Consider the following 22,322-nt stretch of genomic DNA (forward strand, 5'->3'; position numbering starts at 1 on the left):
AGCAATGTCTAACCTTTTGTTTCTTTTTTTCCAGGGACCTCATTGGGAGGAGAATGTCTTGAGAGATGGCACTTCAATCCAATCCCCAGCTCCTCCGATAAGAATCTCATGGAGAAACTCCTAAACCTACAGATGATGGCCCTCCCCTGCCTGGACTGGACATGAACAGCCGCAGAGGATGTGGTTAACCCCCAGTCCATGATGGCAGAAGGGACTACACCTGAGGAACCTGGAGAAATCAATATGGGCTGAGGAACACCAAATGGCCATTGAACAGTAACCCACCAGCAGCTAAGGCACTGTCAAGAGTCTGCAGTGTTGTCAAGAGCTCCTATCCTGTTTTTCCTTTTTAGATACAGCCGGAAAAGAAATGTCAGGATTGGTGTACGAATCCATGCTGCAGCTGAGGAAGAAGGCCAGCTGCTGGTAAGTGCTGCTAGGAAGAGTTAGTCAAAAGGTAAGATGTCAGATCAGTGACCATGAGCAGCTAATACACTTACACTTCCCCACTCTTCCCCGCACAGTCCCTCCAAAGTAAAAGCACAGAGTTCTGACAGGGTTTCATGTACTAAGTCCCTTTTACAGAAAGTGCATTACCAAAAAAACGCAGGTAAGCTGTCACAAACTGCACATACTCTTTGGTTGGTGGGTGGGGTTGGCATAATGGTTAATGTCTTTATCTCACAAATAGAAGGTACAGAGCTTGATTCTGACCTCTGGTTATTGGCCAAGCTTGTAGTAGTCTACAGACTGATACCTAGTTTTGAACTACGAACATACATTTCCAGCCGTGAAATACCCTTCCAGATGCTTATATGCAAGATGTTTCAAGCAGTAAAATAATTAAAGGTAAGTTGTCACAGAGTATATGTAAGCACCTAAGCACTTATGACATACATAAAACCATTTCACAATCTTTAAACCTTTATGATTCAGTTAAGACGTCTCAAAAGCAGAACATCACTCTCACAAAAACAGCCTCAGTAATTCAATAATAAGTCCCATTCTAAAACAGCAATTTCTGTCAAGATATTTTAAAATTGTTGGTACTATTAAGAAAAACAAATTAAAAAGGCAATATTTTGAGTGGAAGGGTTCCACTATGGGGACTTATCTTCCAGAAATGAAGCCTGTAGCAAACTGCTGTTCCTCTGGAGCTTTACAGCAGTTTTCCCATAAAGCAGCAAGGAAGTACTGAAGCAGTCTACACTGACTGCTGACATGTTAGCCAATCATCAGTCAGTGTGTAGGTAAGGGAGGGATCCAGAGGTTTTTAAAGCCTGTCCTGTTATAGCATCCTACCCAGGATAAAACAAACTCATACAGCCAAATGAAACTGCAGCTGTGACAATGATGAACAAACTATTTGGAAGCAATGTGTAACTACCAGGTGTAACAAATGCAATAAAGCAAAATGACAGACTTGCTCAGTATTTTACTTTATTTATTTATTATTTGTTGACCGGGCTAGTCTAACTGGATATATGTCCCATTTTCAGTAGAGGCCCAAGGAGAAAGAATTCGAGAAAAGAATAATTTATACAAAATGCAAATAGATAACTATACATTCATGTACACTTGTTATTTCAGCAGCAGTAAGAAGATAGGATAACACTATGAAGATTTTTGTTTCAGTCATTTGGAGCAACAGTTAGCATAGACAAATATAAGCATTAGTCAGTTAACATATTTTGTTAGTTGACACAGCACAGTGATGGGTATGAAGACAGCAAATTATTTATATTTTTAGAAGAGAGAGCAGTAGCAAAGGTAAAATAATTGATGTAAAAAAAAGGCTAAAGGCAAGGGAAGACAGTATCAGTCAGGCTTCGTGCATGGGCAAAGCCATTAGGATTTTAAGAAAAATCTTAATTGGTTCCTAAAAAGATGGGTAGATGTAGTAGAAGTTAGTTCACTTGGGAGTTTGTTCCAAGTTTTACCAACAGAGTTAGAAAACAGACAGTCCCCTGATTTGTTTTTAGACTTTAAGGTGGCTACTTGTAACCTATATGCAGAACGCAGGGTTGGAAGGTTCTGATAAGAATTGAGGAGGTTACCAAGTATAGGTGCATTTGTGGGATGGTGTAAGCTCTTGTAGATAAAGTTGAGTTGCTGGTAGAGTAGCTGATTTTGTATTTCCAGCCACCCTAGTAGTTTTAGATTTTGGCAGTGATGGGTTCTAAATGGGGTACCCGTGGCAAATCTGGCTATGTTGTTGTAAGAAGTTGCCAGTTTATTTAAAATTGCTTTTGGTTAGGTTTGTGTATATGGGGGAGGCATAGAGAAGGGTCGAAATCAGGTGAGTTTGAGCAATAGTAATCTTGGCTGAGGCTGTGAGAAATGGTTTGAGTTTATACAGGAAACCAAGTTTTCTATTTACAGATTTAATAGTTAGGTTAATGTGTGTGTATCAAAGTTGAGATTATTATCTACTGTTACACCTAGGAGTTTAGTGGTAGTGTCGGGAGTGATGACAGTACCATTATTAGAGGCAAGTAACAGACTGAGTGGAGGGGTCTTCTGTGTGGTCGTAAACAGTAGTAGTTTTGTTTTTTTGGGGGTTCAAGAGGAGACACCATTGGTGGAACCATTTTTCCACTAAGGTGAATACAGTTTGTGTCCTGTTTTGGAGTTCAGTTGTAGAGGAAGCAGCACAGATTAGAGTTGAATCATAGGCATATTGTATGCAGGTAGTTTGGGGAAGGGAGGTTTTCAGATCATTAATGAAAATACTAAAGAGGAGTGGACCCAAAATAGATCCTTGTGGGACTCCCAGAGTGATCTGGAGCTGGGAGGATAAGTTGTTCTCCCAGCGCACTGCTTGTTGTCTATTTTCAAGGTATGAATGAAACCACTTAACTGCTTGACTATCAATTGAAACGGATTTGAGAATATTTGATAGTAATTGGTGGTTCACCATATCAAAGGCATTGGAGAGGTCTATAAAGAGAGCAGGTTGCTATTTCTATTTTTATTAATGCAGTCAGTAAAGGATAGGAGTGCAGTGGTAGTGCTGTGGAAAACACCCGAAACCGTGTTGGCAGTCCACTAATAGGTTATTTTCAAGAGGTGATGCAGTAGTTGACGGTGAATACATCTCTCCATAACTTTTGCTAGGGGTGAGAGGAGGGCTATAGGGTGGAAGTTTGAGAGTTCATTTGAGTTGCCTCCCTTATGCAAGGGGATAATATGTGAGATTTTCCAGAGAGATGGGATGTAGGATTCAGTAATGGGTCTATTTATTAGGATGGAGATTGGGTAGGCTAGTACTCCTGCTGCAATTTGCAGGTATTCAGCTGGGAGGAGATCAACTGATGGTGTACATGGTTTTAGTTTAAGTAGAAGAGTGTGAATAAGGGATTTGGGAATGGGCTGGAGATGAAAAGCTCGGGGTAGATTGGTCAGCGAAGGAGATTCTGTGGTGGTGACAGGTGCTAAGGTGTGAGCTAGGGATTGGACAGTTTCAGAGAAAAATTTATTAAAAAAGTGTCAGCAATTTGGTTGGGAGGGCTACGAGTTAGGTTGGAGGGGGAGAGGAGTTTTGGAGTGACCTGGATGAAGCAGTTTGTTGATTCCTGACCAGAAATTTTGTGGGTTTTGCTGTTGGGTTTGTTGGAGTTTGAGGTAGTATTTTTTTTGTCAAGGACTATAGCTCTTTTTGTGGCATTTCAAAGCTGTCTAAAGTTTAGGTGATCTATTGGGTTTTTTGTTCTCCTCCATTTGGACCAGATTTTATTTCTCAGTCTAATGCTGTGCCTAGTCTCATTAGAGAGCCAGTATATCAAAGTCCTTCAAGTGCATATAATCTGAATACGACAAGCAATTCATAAATGTTGCCAGCACTGAAGTGAAACCAATAAGATAGTAGGTAGGTTATTTTATCTGCAGAAGCTATATGTCTCTTGGCACAAACATAAATAATTAAACCTGTGCATAGGATTGTGACTCTGCTTACAGGCATTGTGTACAGAACTACCACAAACTTGTCTTCTCCCTTAACTCTTTCTCTAGCAGGCCAGACTGTAGAAACTTACAATTTAAAACTAAAAATTAAGTACAACTACTCATCTTCTTAGAGTGTACTTCTCTAGTCTGTCACATATAAACAAGACAGCTGCTTTCATAGGTTGGTACTAGGCTATCAGCCCTAGGGCCTATACAAGCCTAGCCATAACAATTCCCTGGCTATTTCTTCCCACATTATTTACTTTCCTGGACCCCTGTCTAGCAGGGCGACTGACGTGACCCTGGGGTAAATTTCCTTTCTCCCATCCAATCGTCAAGGTTTCTCTTGAAGAGGTCCAAAGAGGCACTCTGCTTGACATGTATGGGCAATCTATTCCAGAGTATGGGGAGTCTCTGGGTCAGGAACCTATCCCTCCAGCATGTTTTGTTTATTGTGATGACAAGGTTTAGATCCCTGGAGCATGTAGCTCTGAGGGATTGGGATTTCTTTAAGTGTAGCATGTCCAACAGCTCTGGGTTTGACATGGCCTTGTATGTTAAGCAGAGATCGCCTCTGAGTAGACGATATGCGACAAGAGTATAGCTGGAGTTTTTTAAGGCGGTCAGCGTAGGACATCTGCTTTAGGCCTGTGATTCTTTTAGTGAGGTATTTCTGAGGCCTTTCCAGTTGTTGCAGATGTCCTGAGAGGTACACACCAAATGGGGCGTTGTATTCTATAATGGGTCCAATGAGGGATGAGTACAGTGGGACAATGATCTCCTTTTTTCTGGATGAAAACCCCTTCATGATGAGGTGTGCCACAGAGAAGGATTTCCTGACTGTTGTGGCGATGTGGTTATCGAAGGTGAGACCACTGTCCATCTGTGTCCCTAAGTCTCTTATCACACTTTCTGTGTTTAGTGTACTGCCACCTATATGGTAATTCATGGATACATGTTTTTTCCCCAAAGGGGATAACAATACATATCTTGGCATTGAGCTTGTGCCCATGGCTCTGGCACCAAGCATCTGTTTCTGTAAGGCCCTTTTGTAGAGTATCCACATCATTTGGGGATTCAATAATGGCTCCCAGTTTGCAGTCATCTGCAAACTTTGTTAGCCAGATTCCCTTAGTGTTGACCTGTACTTCAGAGAAGTAGATGCCAAGCAAGAGCGACCCCAGGACTGAACCCTGAGGTACTCCACTTGTCACTTGTCTGGAGCTGGATTTGGAGTCGGCTACTTTTACAGTGTGGGTTCTATCAGTAAGCCATTTAGCAACCCATTGGGTGACATAGGGATTAATGACAGACAAATGCTTCCCCTGCACGTCAGGAACTGCACGGCTCCAACTGAATACCTCCAACAAAAAAATGAGCCAGCATCAAGCAGATGAATAGTGTCCAAAGGAGCAGTTTAATAAACACTACCCCAACAGCAAAAAGGCATCCCAAAACATACCGGTTTCGGCAATGGTTAGAAACCCAGCCTTCTTCAGTGTACAAAAAGGAGCCCAAAACAAAAGTGCTGTATTTAAACACATAGGACCATGCTGATTGGTTACAAGATAACAATCATATGCTGATCATCAAACAGCATAAAATAGCAAAAATTATTTGTATAATCAAAAATGCATTCAATCACAGGGCTAGAGTGCATACATATAGTAATTAATTATTAGAGTGAATATTGACAAATGAAAAAAATAAAAAATAAAAAATGAAAATGTAAATGGTCTGATGAACTGAATGTAAAACAACATTTATACATGAGCTGAATAGGTACATAGACAAAATTCATGTTACATCAGAATGCATGCTTCAAATATTGGAATTAATAAATCCAATATAAATCTATATAAGGTCTAAATATAGTAGTACCATATGTTGCTCAAAGCCTGTATAATATGTTGAATTTATAAACAATCATTTAATCCAGGATTAAATAATGCTCCTAATTTCGTAATCCATTTCTTTTCTTTGAGGTTCAGTTTATTGTGCCAACCACTCTTGTTGGTCCTGTCACCAATGATTTTGTCAATAACAGTGAAATGAAACTTGGCAGTATTATGTATTAGTGTATGTTTGTATAGTGCATTAGTGATTTTATGGCATCTAATGTCACTAAGGTGCTCCGAAATACGTAATTTGACTGGTCTTGATGTCTGTCCAACGTAAAATGAATGGCAAGTACAACATGCCAGATAGACAGCCCAGTCTGTGTTGCAGTTTGCAAAAAATCTAATATCAAAGACTATATTAGTATTCCTACTAGTAAATTCCTTAGTTTTTAACATGTGTTTACAGTTAACACAATGGCCACATGGAAAGGAACCAATAAGTCTATCTCCCAAAATTGTAGTTTGATATACTTGTGGTAACGTTGACTCAAAATGGTGTTTGTAATGATTAAAATGACAAGCCAAATTCTTTCCCTTACGGAATCAGGAACAATATTTTTAACAATCTTAATAAAATTATTGGTATTCCTACCAAATGTTGTAGTAAGTCTGAGTTTATTCAATGAATCTATTATACAAATCCTGAGCATGATTGACATAAGTAGTGTTATCAGAAAATAAATTGTGATTTAGGAATCATTACAAACACCATTTTTGGTTCCTTTCCATGTGGCCATTGTGTTAACTGTAAACACATGTTAAAAAACTATGAATTTACTAGGAGGGAATACATACTAATCTGATATATTAGATTTTTTGCAAACTGCAACACAGACTGGCTGTCTATCTGGCGCTTCAGGTCATTTTATCATTGACAGACATCAAGACCAGTCAAATTACAATATTGGTATTCGAGCACCTTTTAGATGTGACATTAGATGCCATAAAATCACTAAACATACATACAAACATATACTAATAATAAGTTTCACCTTCATCACACTATTGAATTTCATTGGTGGACCAACAAGAGTGGTTGGGTGGGCAAACTAAACTGAAAAGAAAAAAAGAAATGGATTCTTAAATTAGGAGCATTATTTAATCCTTGATTAAATGATGTTTATAAATTCAAACATATTATATAGGCTTTGAGCAAATATATGGTACTACTATATTTAGACCTTATATAGATTTATATTGGATTTATTAATTCCAATATTTGAAGCATGCGTTGATAGGGATTAATGCCCAACTTAGTAAGTTTATCTATGATTCCAGAGTGGGGGATGGTGTCAAAGGCCTTGGCAAGGTCTAGATACGCTGTGTGGACCACCTTACCCTTGTCCATGGCTCTGGAGACTGAATCAATCAGGTTCAGGAGACAAGATCGGCCCTTCACAAACCCAAACTGGGTGGGGTCCAGTGTTTGAAGGTTGCCAATGTCTTTGTTTATAAGTTCCATGATAATACGCTCCATGGCATGCAGATAAGGCTTGTCAGACTGATGGGACGGTAGTTTCCGGGATCCAAGGTGGAGCCCCCCTTGTGGATTGGGATAACTGTAGCTCTGCGCCACTCAATGGGCACGAAACCTGAGGCGAGGCTATGATTAAACATGACACTTAGGTGAGGTGCCAGTTCATATTGTAGTTCATGTAGTACACAGCCCGGGATGTCATCTGGTCCCATGGATGCTGTATTCTTGGCTTTAGAGAGTGCGTTTTGTACCTGTGTGGCCGTTATTACTGGAATTTGGCAATCTTCCGGTATTGAGATGGGCCATTTAGGGGGTGAGAGGGGGTGAAGTTGGCACTGAATCGATCTGCCAGGATATTGGCAATATCCTTCGGATCAGTATATTTAATGCCATTCTGTTTTAGCTCAGAGCAGATCTGAGCATTGCCATTTAGATTCTTGACATAGTTATAGAATGCTTTGTGGTTGTCTTTGGAATCTTTGGCAATTTTATTTTCGTAACTAGCTTTGGAGGATTTTATGAGGCATCTCAGTTTCTTACTGAGGCTAGTAAGGGAGTTTTTTGCATCCTGGGATTTTCCTCTTTTCTGCAAAAGTTTCTTCCTTTTGTTGTAAAGTTTGTTTATGGCAGGGGACCACCAGATTGGCTTCCTTTTTTTGGATGAGAGCATTTTGGTTCTATTTGGGATGGCACGATTCATGCATGAGTGGATGTGCTCATACAGTGCCTTAGTGTAGGATTCAGCAGTTGAACTTTCAGTTCCCGTCTGCATGGGTATCATGACGTTTGTCACTTCTGACTTGAATAGCATGAAGTTGGCTTTGGAGATGTTTTTTATGGTGGTTTCTTTACTGGGGGGTGGGATGTGGATGTTAATGGTGATTAGCTTATGGTCAGACCTGACTAACGAGGGGGTGACCATAGGTATGGAGCATTGATTTCCCATGTTGGTAATGACCAGGTCTAGGATATTGGAGCCCCTGGTGGGACTATAGATTAGTTGATCCAGGGCGTTGGAATTTATGAATTCCAAGAACCGTTGCGCAAAGGTGTTGGGACATGAGTAGTTTTCCCAGTTAATGGCAGGGTAGTTAAAATCACCCATTATTAGGGTGTTTGGTTCTATCTTAATATTTTCCAGTATGTTTAGAAAGGTGTAGTGAGAATCTTGGGGTATGGTGGGGGATCTGTAGCAAGCTACAATTTGGATTGCAGTCTTACCTAGTGTTAGTTGCACTTGGAGAATTTCAGACACATTGTGTTGGCCAACTAGCCTGGTGGTGTGAATATCCTTGGTGAATATTGACACTCCTCCACCTTTAGTGTTTCAGTCCTGGTAGTGTGGTAAGAGTTGTAGCCTGGTATTGCAGGGGTGCTCTCTGGAGCCTTGAACCAGGTCTCAGTTACTGCACAGATATCGATGTTCTCCATTTTTAGGAGTGCCTCGAGAGAGTGCATTTTGAGGTTTAGACTTCTAGCATTGAGTAGCATTACCTTCAGATTTTGCATGCTTGTACCTGTTACGGTGGTGGTGATTTTGTCCTTTGAAGTTTGCCTAAAAAAGGCACTATAGGGGGTGGCAAGAGCCTTAGCCAGTAAACTGAATCCCAGGGGCGACAGGTGCAGACCATCTCTGGCAAAGCATCGTGGTCTGTCAATCATGTCATCCCAGGCAGACAGATACTGGATCCCCTTTGAATGACACCATAAGCTTAGCCAATTGTTAAAGTCAATCATTTTATCCTTATATTGTGGTATCATTCTGGGCGAAGGCAGGATGCTACTCAGGGCTAGGGTCATACCTGCCTGGGCCACATGATCCGAGAGCTCTTCCATGTCTCTTTTCATGTAGTCCAGGGAGGTATGTCTCAAGTCATTCACTCCAACATGGACAATGACAGAGTCATATTTGTACTTGTTGTGGAGTGACTCGAGTGCATGCGTTATGTGGCAGATCCTGGCACCCGACAGGCAGCTGACTGTAATTTTGTCCTTATTCAACCTGGTGAGAGGGACATCAACGTGCCGGACTATAGAGTCACCCCATTCTAAACCATTTATGTGCTACTCCACTTCCTCAGGGCATACCATGTTGAGTTGCCATGATAACTCACAACACAATACTTTCTATCCTTAAGAATTTGTCTCCTTGGCTCCTCCATCACGTGGACAATCATGTTTAAGATATTTGGCTCAGAAGCGGTCTGTAGCCTTGTCATCTTTCCTTTCCACCGAGACCATATATTTTTTTAAACTTACACCACTAAATATACTATAAATGCTGAAGCAATGATGCAAGAATAAAACAGAAATTACTAATTTACACAGAAAAATAGTTACAATTAGTAATTTGTTGCAGTGTTTTCTTCAAATATTAGAAACTACAAGCAACAAGATGGGGAGGACCAGGAAGAACAACTTAGAAAAGAATGGAATACAGGCCACAATGTATTTATTTATTTAACATGTGACAAGGTAGACAGACTTGTCAAACACTTTTTTCAAAAAAAAAAAAAAAAAAAAATTACTGATAATTTACACTCTATTGACAGGCTCTGTTAACAGACAGTAACAAAAAAAATAAAATATCATAAATGATTGGTAACGAGGAAAAGGAAGGGTACAAATACAGAACAGTTGGAACTTGCTTCATCTGTACTCTGTACATGTCCAACACTGGAATCAGAATTAAGCATAAACTGAGTGATTACAGTTCTTGTACATAAAAATGTAATCATAGCTTTCACATATGTATATACACACACACGGTCCCCTGTATTCTGTCGAACAGGGGTTGGAATAATGGTTACGGTGTTTACCTCATAGACAGGGTACAGGGATTGATTCTTACCTCTAGGATAGGAAATTTGGCTAGGCTTAAAATGACCCAGTAGGGCAGATTTATTTATTTATTTTATTTAACAATTGTTGACCTGGAAAGTGCAGCTGGTACACAGCCCACTTTCAACAAAGGCCCAAGGAGAAATGCTCCAAACATATGTCTTTGGAATGTGGGAGGAAACCAGAGCAAACACATGTGAATGCAGAGAGGACATGCAGACTCCGCACAGAAGGCACCCCAGCGGAGAATCAAACCTCTTGATGTGAGGCGATAACGCTAACCGCTGCACCACAGACAACAGTTTATAACTAAACTATAAAACTTATGAATGCCATTTCTTTGACAAATGCAGGGTTGTGGTTTAATATCTAAGGTACTTACAGCCAAGCGATGGAAACATCAATGGTGTGTAATGTCAAGATAGGCAAGTGTGGTTGGGGGTGGTGAGTACGTTTGTGTATGTGAGTTGGGGTTAGGCTCAGGGAATGAAGGAAGGATAGGTGCTGCAAATTTGTGTGCAGGTCTGTGTATTTTAAAGTCAGGGTTACGGGACAGACAGTGTTGTTTGTGTGTGTTTTGTGGATGTTTATATGTCTAAGTCTCTCTTGTGTAGTGGCAATGTAATGGGAGTAAAGTGTAGGTTTAGGGTTGAGGGAATGGGTGGTGTTAGGGTTAGCACCCATTACTAAGGTGGTGCAGGGGTCGGAGCTACAAAAGTCTTATTCCAACACAAATGGCTATTGACAGGCCCCACGGTCTTGTAGCAGCACATATCCCTAGGAGACTGGACATCTATTCTTTGCCAAGCCATCTGATTTGTGCACCATCATCATCATGTAGTCATGGGATGGGGGAGGGGCAGAGCAGAAAGCCTCCTTTTTTATCTGATACTCAAGGAGACGTTTGGTTGGATAGGACTCCCTTCTGCCCCATTAAAAACTTCTGGGTCATCATGGGGATTACTGAGGTAATGTTCTCTTCTAGATCAGTATCCAGCTGTGGGGGACTCTCTACAGGAGAGTTAACTGCTTCCTTCTACACCTCCTCTTTCTGGGAACTCTTGAAGACACCTTGCCAAGTATAATGAAGAGGAATCAGAATAATTCATACATTTTATTCCCACAGGGGTCTTAATAAAATGGGCAAAGACATCAGACTTAGGAACAGCCAGTTGTGGAGTAGATGTATGTGCCAACTCCAAAGTGGTATCCATCAATCTATATAGCTGCTTCCACTGTATCTCGACTTTCAGTCATCAATGGTTAAGGTCTCACTGCTGAAGATACACAGGTCAAAAAAGGTCAGTGGAGACTCCATGCAAATCGTATCTTAGTGCAAAGTCAGCACAGAGGTTGGATTTGGGTCAAAAAACTCAAAACACTGAGTAAAACTAAGGGAAAATAATAATGGAGAAAGGATATGTTACCAACAGGGATTACTGCAAATAGGGGTATGGAAGGAGAAAATTAACAAAGAAACCAAGGTACTGGAAGCAAAAAATGTCCGGGAGGGAAAGGTAACAGATTCATCGGAGAGTCTGCACTGTAGATAAGAGACTGCCTTACCTACCAGGGCTTGATAACAACAGTACAGGCAAAAGACAAAGATCCATAAGTGTTTACTAGGCTAATGGCCTTGGAGCCTTTACAAGCCTAGTCCATAAAAGTGCCCTGGCATAGTGTCACCCAACATTAGTTCCCAGTGCCTCTATCAAGAAGAGCCACTGGAGTGAACCCCGGGGTGAACTTTCTATTACCCATCCACTCATCAAGACTTCTCTTGAAGAGGGACAGCGAGGTGCTCTACTTGACATGCACGGGAAGTCTATTCCAGAGCATGGGCAGTCTCTGGATGAGGAAGGAATAGGAACAGGGACGTGCTAAGTGAAAGACCTGCTCTGGCTGAGTTTTTACTCTAGTCCAGAACAGAAGCTGCTGGTAAACAGGGCATATAAAAACGCTGCAGGATAACTACAACATTCACAAGGTTAGAAAAGACTGAACAGAAATGGGAAAGACAACTTATAAACGAACAGTGGGAAGACATCTGTATGTCCCAAGTATGCAAAAAAACGAACAGTGGGAAGACATCTGTATGTCCCAAGTATGCAAAGTCCAAAAGGGTTTGGATTTTTTTCATGCAAGTGTTTCCACAGGTATTTCTATATCCAAAACAGGCTTCAGATATTTTTCCTTTGGTTGACTGCAAATGCTGAAGGTACGATTGGAAAGCGATTGGTAATTGGGAACATAAGATGGCAGATTTTCAAAACTTCTCCAGAGTAACTTGTCAGAAATGTTGGGTAAACAAATGACTAACTAAAGAAATAATTCTTTTGAACTGGGATAGAAGATCTGAATGAAGCAGACATAGTAAGGCTTTGCTAAGTTTAATGCTACTGGTTGCCAAAAGCATCAATTACTAGAAAATGAAAATCAGAATTTAAACCAACTGTAGCTCAAGTACCGAATACTATTAAAATATAACTAAATAAAAGAACTGGAGGTGTGAACTTATAAAAGGGAAGGAACAAATTACATAGATATAAATGGAATTTGTGGAAGAATACAAGTAGAATAACCTGCAGGAAGAGGATTGAAAACGTAAAGATCGTGTCTAAAGGCTTGAAATGAAGTTTTCTATTCATAGTTTCCGAATGAGGCAGATTAAAAACACAGAGTCGTATTTACGACATTAATACTAATGGCCAGGCAGCAGGTGTTGATGCCACTCTGGGTGCCTGCTCTAATTAAACTTGATTAGTGTAGGTAAATAGTTATGTATTAGTTACGGAATTCCCTGTTAATATAACAATTTGGCAATTACTTAATAACTTATGTAATGTTGGCGCAAACAAAGTTGCTAAAAATCGAACATGTAAAATGTACAAATTGAAAACATTAATGTAGATGCACCCAAACTGTTACTAATAGCATGCAACTTTAATAAATATGTTTAAAAAGATGTTTTTTTTTTTTTGGAAAATGTACCAATTATAAGGAATTCATTTTTTTTTCAAAACCCTTAGGGATCCCCATTAAGTTCAAGGTTTATTATGAAACTATAAAGCTCTCAGAAGAATTTGTAAGAGTAACGTATCCCCAAAGTTCTACACTCTCGTGATGGACTGTTTTTCAAACCTGCCCCACTTCGTCTCACTTTTAAAATAGCACACAGTTCTTTAGTTACCCAATTGGCATAAGACCCCATCCATCTTCCTATCTGTTTCAAGGCACAAGTCATCTTACACTTGAACTACAACATTATTGGGGTAGTTGGGAGAGACACGTTAATCTTCTCCAGCAGAGTGGACACCTTACAGCATTAACAACGCTGGCAAAGAAAACACAGGAGAGAGTTTTCACTTTATATATGTTTATACACCAAGTACTCAAGGAACAATAGCTTCTGCTAGAGAGTAGTTTTATTTTTTGTTTTGTTTTAAATGAAGGGACAAGTCAACAATTACACATTCCACACAATGCACTTGCACAAAGTTCTTTTTTTCTTATAGGTTCATAGGTTTATACTAGGCTATCTGCCCTAAGGCATTTATAAGCCTAGCCCAAAGTTTTGTGGCTTACGCCACCCCTTATATGAAAAAATACTGTACCCATTAGTTTGTTGTGCCTCTGTCCAGCAGTGACACAGAGATGATTCCCGGGGTAAACCTATGATCTCCCATCCACAGGTCAAGATTTCTCTTGAACAGAGCCAGCGAGGTGCTCTGCCTCACATGGACCGGGATTTTATTCCACAGCATAGGGAGTCTCTGAGTGATAAATCTATCCCTCCAGCACGTCCTATTTATATCCGTGCTAAGGTTTAAGTCGCTTGCTCTAGTGGTTTTGGTGGATTTGGATTTTTTGAGGTGGAGCATGTCCATTAATTCCGGGTTGGACATGGCCTTGTATGTCAGGCACATGTCACCTCTGAGCAGACGGTATGCGACTGAATAGAGCTGGAGTTTCTTCAATCTGGCAGCATATGACAGATTTTGGAGTCCCTTTATTCTTTTGGTGAGGAACGTTTGGGGGTCTCTCCAATTGCTGCAGATGTCGGGTGAGATACATCCCGAATGGGGCATTGTACTCGATCATTGGTCTAAGTGAAGAGTACAGGGGAACAATGACCTCACTAGATCTGGATGTGAATCCCTTCATGATCAGGTGGGCAATGTAGAAGGTCTTTCTAACCACTTTAGCAACGTGAGTGTCAAAAGAAAGGCCACTGTCAACCTGGGTCCCCAGGTCCCTGATAACCTCTTCTGTGCTTAGTGGATTGCAACCTATATGGTAGCTTGGGGTTACCTTGTTACCTTACCCTCCCGCATCTTTTTTTCAGTGTTTAGAAAAAGTTTCTTCCCAGGAATCCACAAGAAAAAAAAATGGACAATGTTTTTGATAATGTAGATCAAAAAAAGCACACAAACACACACACACACACACACACACACACACACACACACACACACACACACACACACACACACACACACACACTCTCTCGGCAAATACCACCACCACCCATCAGATCTGCCTCACTGTGTAACCTGCGGGTCCTAAAACCTATTATCCTCCCCAGCTGTCCTCATTAACAATGTCCATTTGCTTAACCCACACAGTTTTGCCTCTAGCATACCTTCCAACTGAGTTCCAACTAACCATCAGCTGTTCAGCATTGTGCCACATATCCTTTTACACCAAGTATTCTGTTATGCCATAAATAGGAGGAGCTGCTTGAGGTGTGCATCACTGCAGGTCACATCAGTTACCTCCAGCACTCTCATGCTGCATTCAAATGCTATCTGCACTGTAATACCCCCACCATCACTGTGGATTGGTGGATCACAGACAGAACTCCACCCTCCTTCACAAGGCACATGATCCAATGGATTGCCACTCTTTCCTACATCTGCATGTCTGGCTCCTTAGCTCCACAGCTGCTAAATAAACTTGGGTTCCCTGAGTCAAAGTCAAGACTCCAGCCTTCTACACCACGGACATGGTGTGGCCAACACATTCTTTAGTTTTCTGGGGTCTCAACTTCCACTGATGACCCAGCATTCTTCCTCTGCAAATATTCCACTCCTTCCTTCCTTCCTTGAAAGCTAGAGCCATGGAGGAGAAATATCATAAAGCAGTCTGGCAAGGTTTTTTGTTTTTTTTTTTTAATGCAAGGGGAGAACTACAACTGGACAGGGAGAACTAATTTAACTGCTGAGAAGGAGCATAGTCCTAGATTTCTCTGATGAGGAAGGAGGGAGGGATTCCCAGTGAAAGGTGCAGTTACAGAGTGTCTAATAAACATTAAATAGACCTTGGAGTGGAAAAGGAGGGTATTGTTTGAGAAACACTGTGTATGTTTTAAGTTGATGTGTTCTCATGACGTTTGCTCGAGAGTGGGGTGAAGGCAGGGAGTAGTCTGAAGAGCTGCGTGCCGAACAGAAGGTTACCCCTTTGTTTATGGGAAGCCAGTGTGTTATCACAACAGGCATTTTGTGCATCCCTTTTCTCTCGTTTCCCTGCCCCAGATTACTAGAACCAAAAATATTTTTAATATTAAGACTGACAGCGTATAATTGTATGTAGCATGCTAGGCAAATGGAAAAAAAAGTCTGCGCAAAATAGAACCCTGTTTATACACATAAAACTTATGACAGTTCACTGGATTAATTAACAAAATTAATATCCATCTGCTACACTATACAGGCATTTTAAATCCCAGCTACACAGTATACAACTAACCAAAACTGAACAAGGAACATCTCTATACATGTGGGGGTTGCAAGCACTGAAGATAGTTTTTTTTATTTAGAAAATGTGAATTATCTACATCTAATATTAGAAACTAAACAATAAAATAATCTAACTTAAACCAAACCTTAATATCATTACTAAGCATACAGCATTTGAAGAAATTCAGTACATTTTAAAGAAATTCCTCTGGTGAACAGCTTCCCCATCACCTGTAGCAGAATTAACAACTCTAGAGAAGGTTGAAAATGCTCAGTGAGAAAGGATAGATCTCCCAAGCAACAGAGGTGCCGATTTCAAGTCAGGACTATTTGTGGAAGCATAGTTTGGTAAAGCATTTAAAGACTACCCCATACCACCCACAGACAAAAGGTCAGGTGGAAAGTTTTAACTACACTAAAAAGCATATGATAGCAGTCACATATCAGTTGGAGAGAGACTGGACAGGTACCTACTCTTTCTTTTCTCTGCATAGCAAAGAGGTGCCCATGGAATCCACAGGATTTTCACATAATGAGTTGCTGTGTGGTAGCAGGAAGACATGGCCCTTGGTTTTAATTCATGACAAGTAGGTGGGCGATTGTTGAGGAATGTCCTAAAACGTTAGTACAAGGTTTAAGGAACTTGTCGGTATGGGATGACAGCATCTAGCATAAGCACACCAGTAACAAATGTTGGATATGAACAGAAAGCCAGGGATATTATTTACCAGTTAAGTCTGACTGGGACAGAGTCCACTGTCAGTGGAGGCCCGGGGAGAAAGGCTCCAGACGCATGTCTTTTGAATGTGGGAGGAAACCGGAGCACCTGGAGGAAAGCCACGCGAACACAGGGAGGATATGCAGACTCCACACAGGACACACCAGATGGGAATCGAACCAGAGAGCCTCTTGCTGTGAGGCAACAGCAATAACCGCTGCACCATTGCACCGCCCATTAATTGTTTGTTAATAAACAATTCATTTTTTATAATGGACGTGGTTTGTGAAGTGATATCCAAAAGCTGTTCACAGAGGTACATTCTGTAGGACGTCAAACTCCCCATGTCCCCAATTTTCTCACTTATTACCTTCACATCAACATCTACTCTCCACTACAGGAAAAATTATCTGACATTCACTTGTATTTTACAAATATCATGCATCTTTGACCAAGCATTTTAGATGCCTTAGGTTACAGTCCACTGTTCCTCTGTAACTTGCCATTCCAATTCTAAAATCACTGTGCAGGTAGGCTCCCTGATTTGAAGTGTTTTTTTTTTTAAACAGTGTCTACACTTGACAAACAAGACTATATGTGGTTCTGCCATTTACACCACTCTAGAAGATGGCAGCGTTAAAGACGGCTTCTGCAAGGAAATCAAGTCAGCAGATTTTGTTTTCAGTATTTGGTATTTAACAGGTGTTTCAGCTGTAATATAAAGTCACTGGAGGGATACCACACTCATTTTAGGGATAAGCTCTTTTTTAGCCAAGCATAACACACTGTAGGGGTGAAGAGGTGTGACATTCTAGAACAAAGAATTAGTTGGAGTGTTTTGCTAATATGGGATCAAAGACAATCCAAAAGTACATCTGGCTTTATCCCTGCTTCTCATCTGGGACATAGCTCTCGAACACCCTTCATCACCTTTCTTAGACCTCCCTTTAAAGCAATAAATCACTTAAACTTTCTTATCCCCTTCTAACACCTCACTTTACTGTACTACTTAAACTATTATTCCTACTTCTAATTAACACAACCAAACTACTTTTCTGGTTTTTACTTCTGTTTAACACTCAAACTTGCTTATCGCCTCTAATATCTCACTCTATTTTATTTCTTAAATTGCTCCTACTTATACACCAGTCTTCTATCTGTAAAGTCTCAGTACAAGACTTATAAATTTAAGGTTTGTTAATATCAATACAAAACAATTGGCAGATAACAGTCTAGCGCTCTCTTTTTCCAAACAGCCTTCCCATCTACATTTGGAATAGCTGTTGTACTTTTTTCACTGCCCGTTAGAATCTTATTTATTTATGTTTGCTTACCGGGAAAGTCCGACTGGACACAGGTCCTTTTTCAGCAGAGGCCCGGGGAGAAAAAACTCCACACATAAAGAAAATTTACAGTGTTATCAGTAAATAGTACAAGACTTTACACAGAAAATATAGCACACATTAACTAATATCTACTGCAAGACTCCTCTGTAGTTAGGACATATTTTGCAGTAAAAAGATAAACATGCAGAACCATTAACAGCAATAAGAAACAATAAACACGGGGTTTGACTATTTTACATATTGTGTATCATATAATATCACTAATAATTATGCTGATAATGACACATATGAGGAAGTGAGTTTGAGGTGAAACGTGCCATAAGGCTGACTACAACCAGAAAATTCCATCACTGAAACTGCATTATAAAATTTGCTATTGTAAATACTGATTGCATTAAATATGAAATCTTGGAGCTTTTCTCCCTGGCCTCTGCTAAAAAAAAAAAAAAAAAAAAAAAGCACCTGTGCCCAGTCGGACTTCCTCAGAAAACAAGTGTCAATAAATAAATAAAATAAAATCTACTTGTTATATGTGGTAGTGAGTTGCCTTCTTTATCAGTAATAATTAGAGATGGGGAGCTAAACATCCAGCAGGAAGGTGATTTTGGTAATATTTTTTTTTAATTTGACAAGGACATAAATGTTACTGATTAAATACGTCACTTTCAATTTCCGTTTTAACTAAATGAACAATGGGTCAACTGGGGTTGAAAAAAATCAAACAGGAGCTTATATTTCTGACCGAAATGAAACAGGAGCTTACATTTCTGGCCGAAGGGTCACCTACCAAAGAAAGATGTCCTGTAAATGCTAGTTTTTGTACCATTATGACGGGGATCTGCTAAAAATAAATAGCATCGTATTGGCTTAGAAAGAAGAAATACAACACCAAAGACCATCATATGCAACAGCCAAACATGAAAAAGCCTTCAGTAAAATAGTCAGTGTGTCAGCTTAACAAAACAAACTGCCACATTAACTCAGAAAAAAAAGAGAAACTACTTAAAAGCCCATTCCCATGGAGGAAAATAGTCACGTTTTATAAATTTCAGGAAAAAATAAAATATAAATATCTGAAATAACAATAAATATGCAACATCACTTTCTCTAATAATGCAGTACCAATTACATTTACACTATAAATAATGCAAATACATCTCACTAAAAATTTCACATACTTAACATTAACCACTGGTGTGTGGCTAGCGTAACACCCTCTAAGAATGTTAAACTATTTTCAGAATTATAACAGAATGCTTTAAGTAAAAAAAACCAAAAAAAAAATTAGTGCTACTCGAGTGTCAAGTACTAGTGCATGCTCAATGAAATATACAATCGCAGCTGGTCAGCTCAGTGTATCAATGAAAGGTAATGTTTGAAGAGACCACCACTGAGCGTTTAACAAGAAAGGATTAGAAATAATGGAAAGTAAGTGAAACGCAAAGCTGAAGTGCTCACAAACACCTACGACATGCAGCAGCAAGTCAAAGTCTCAATGAGATGAACTACCAATATATCCAAGCTGGTCCTTACACCTGGGCAAACAGATTAACGGAGAAATCACTTAATGTAGTACAATAATGCAGTAAAGTAGTTTAGAATGACCAAAACAATTGTGTTGTAACATGTGTGATGGCTGGCTGTTGATAATCAAATAACACTAAACAACGATGGACAAATGCAGACTATTGGTGCCATCGACAAACATATATGCACCATGGAGCAGTACCTTAGCAATTCATAAATACACAATGAGGCAAGACCTTGTACAAGGAATTGCCCCACTGTGTAGACAATAGTTCCCCCATGTATGCAGTACCTATGTAAATGTCCTCTTTTCCTGACTGTACAGGATTCACAACTGCAGAACTAGAGTATCATCTGTTGCAAATGGGGAGTTCTATGGGGCTGCAGTGACATAGAATCCAGTGGTGTTGTGGTTATCAGAATACAAAGTTGAACAGCATTAGATTAACAATGTAAGCAAAAAAAAAAAGAATACCTTTCACTATGTCATAGAAAAATCACTACAGGCAATGATGCAGGCAAAACACCTAGCATAAACTTGTCTTGCCCCCACCAAACACTGTGATGCAAGCAAACCTCATCCAACAGGAACAAAGAGGACCATATCTCCTCATTACCATATCATAACAATGAACCTTGCTCCACTGATATGCCTAATGATGGATACCTTTACAAATCACAGGAAAGCATGATGGTAGATAAGAGCACAATGCAACAGGAGAAATCAGCATACTTACACATTTTTTTAACTGGGCTGGTGTTACTGTAAAGCAAATGGTAGGCTGCAGGGTGACACTTGCACACTGCCAATAAGAACCACAATCCAGGAGTATGAATCTTAACACAAAATGATGGCACACAAAGACAGCAGACTGCTTGCAAGTTTCTCCACAGTATGTATATAAATACCAGAACCCAAAGAAAATAGATACATGTAACTTTTAACTGCACAGGCAGTAAATGCCTCTTTTCTCTCCCTCTACAAGTTAATAAAAAGAGACCTTTAAAATATGTATCTTAGCTGTACAACTACATGAAATGTATCTCTTCAACATACACTAGTCCATCTTATTTTACAAGTAGACTAAGGCCCCTGGGAACAGTGTTCTCTAAAGTGAGGAGGCTAGCCACTCTGCTATCCTTATGTCTTATCACTCGTTACACTATCTATAATTATTGCAGCTAATCTGGCATCATGGATTCCTTACAATAAAGTTTCATCATCTTGTTTCTTATGGGGGGGGGTCATTATTTAATGCAGACCTCTCGACTGTCAGATTTCCACAGAATGTCAGGTTTTTCCCCTTATATTTTTAGACTAGTCCTCATAAAATCTGTGATTTTATGGCACATCAATGAGAAATAAAGTCACTATATAATGACACAAATATGAGTTTCAAACTTTATAGCCTTTAGAAAATATATGTTAATACAAAACCTGTTATTCTAGCAACTTTTTTAAGTTTATAAGAGCAATGTTTAATGGCTTTGGTCCAAAGAACCACAGCCATATATCAACCACTTAGAGCAAGAAATGTAGACAAAGGCCCAAAATCGGGGTCAGATTTTATATATTGCTCTTATAAACTTGGAAAGTTGCTAGAATAACGATGTGTCAGAATACACTTTCTGAAGGATACGAAATATTTGTTATTTAATTACTTCAACCCGCAACGATTTTCCAGAAATCCAAACATTTTAAGAGGAAAAGACCAAAATATGAGGCAAAAATCTGGACTGTTGACATGTACGACCATACTAAGACCGGTAAGGTTATTTTTCACTCCACGATCTTTGAAAACCGTACCATGAGGGAACCAATTTGGCATTGTACAACAGACATGAACACAAACTGTATGCATTGCCTACATCGGAATGAAATGACATACCAGGATGACCTTGTCCACCTACTAAATAAAATTACCTCAGTTACGAACGCTTAACATAAAAGTACCAACTTCCCTGCATTCTAAGCGAGTTGTGGTACATTTAATTGCAATTTTATACACGGCTCTCTATATATAATTAAAGAAATAAAAATTACTTGGCTGGAAAGGCATGCCTAAAACCTGAGCCAGTATCACCTCCAGATCCTATAGAATTCATATGTCTATAAAATACAAGCGATGTAATCGATGTTTCTATGACTGCATATAAGCACACTTCACCGGGGTCATACAAGTGACAGGTCTAGACTGTAATTTCCTAGGTCTTAAATGTTCACTGGTAACAGCACAAGATTGGTATTTGGCAAACGTTCAACGGAGTGAATGTATTTTTTTTACGTTCACCTATCATTCTAAACACAAAATCTACTTTCCCCTCCTACATTATACACAAGACCTTCAATAATCTTCTACTACTACTTACTCCCTAAAAACGCCATGTTCAAGTCGACACTAACTTTCAGCCTGTCATCACCATGCGACAAATGCTAAGTACCCTGGGAGTTATAGTTGCAGCCTGATGTTAGGTTAGTATTAAAATAAAACAGGTCGCATGTATTTTAATCCCCCGTTTTTGGCTCACAATGTACTCTGTCTTTCCAACGCGGATTACAATAAATAAATACTAATAATTATTACAGTGATATACTTGTTTTCTACTTCGGAGAAAAAAAGCTAATTCCTGACCACTTCTATGTGCACCTTTCTTAAGTTAACAGGGTCAGTACTCTATTCTTGTTGCGTCTTTCGGCTTATCCCGGTTAGGTGTCTTTTTACGTGCCGATTTGCCAGCTCTGACGCACAACCTTCAACGAAGGAACGCCCATTCACGCATGCCTCCACGTAGAAGACGCTCTAGCTGAGAATCGAACGGGACGTTATT

At 39.8% G+C, this 22,322-nt stretch overlaps 1 protein-coding gene across 2 annotated transcripts in view; it reads right to left on the reverse strand.

Moving 5' to 3' along the window:
- NDUFA3 (NADH:ubiquinone oxidoreductase subunit A3) overlaps window positions 1-21,958 on the reverse strand; it is a 155,845-nt gene extending 133,887 nt beyond the window's left edge. Inside the window, exon 1 of one of the 2 annotated variants that reach the window (XM_044079575.1) lies at window positions 21,864-21,958. In XM_044079575.1, coding sequence (XP_043935510.1) covers window positions 21,864-21,879 — 16 coding nt within the window. In that variant the 5' untranslated portion in view covers window positions 21,880-21,958. Of the gene's footprint in view, window positions 1-21,537; window positions 21,569-21,863 lie in introns of those variants that run through there. The other variant, XM_044079581.1, reaches the window with a different exon arrangement.
- Window positions 21,959-22,322: the final 364 nt, after the last annotated feature.

This window comes from Protopterus annectens, chromosome 1.part1, assembly GCF_019279795.1.
Source record: "Protopterus annectens isolate FY-2018-M chromosome 1.part1, PAN1.0, whole genome shotgun sequence".
Taxonomy (NCBI): domain Eukaryota; kingdom Metazoa; phylum Chordata; order Ceratodontiformes; family Protopteridae; genus Protopterus; species Protopterus annectens.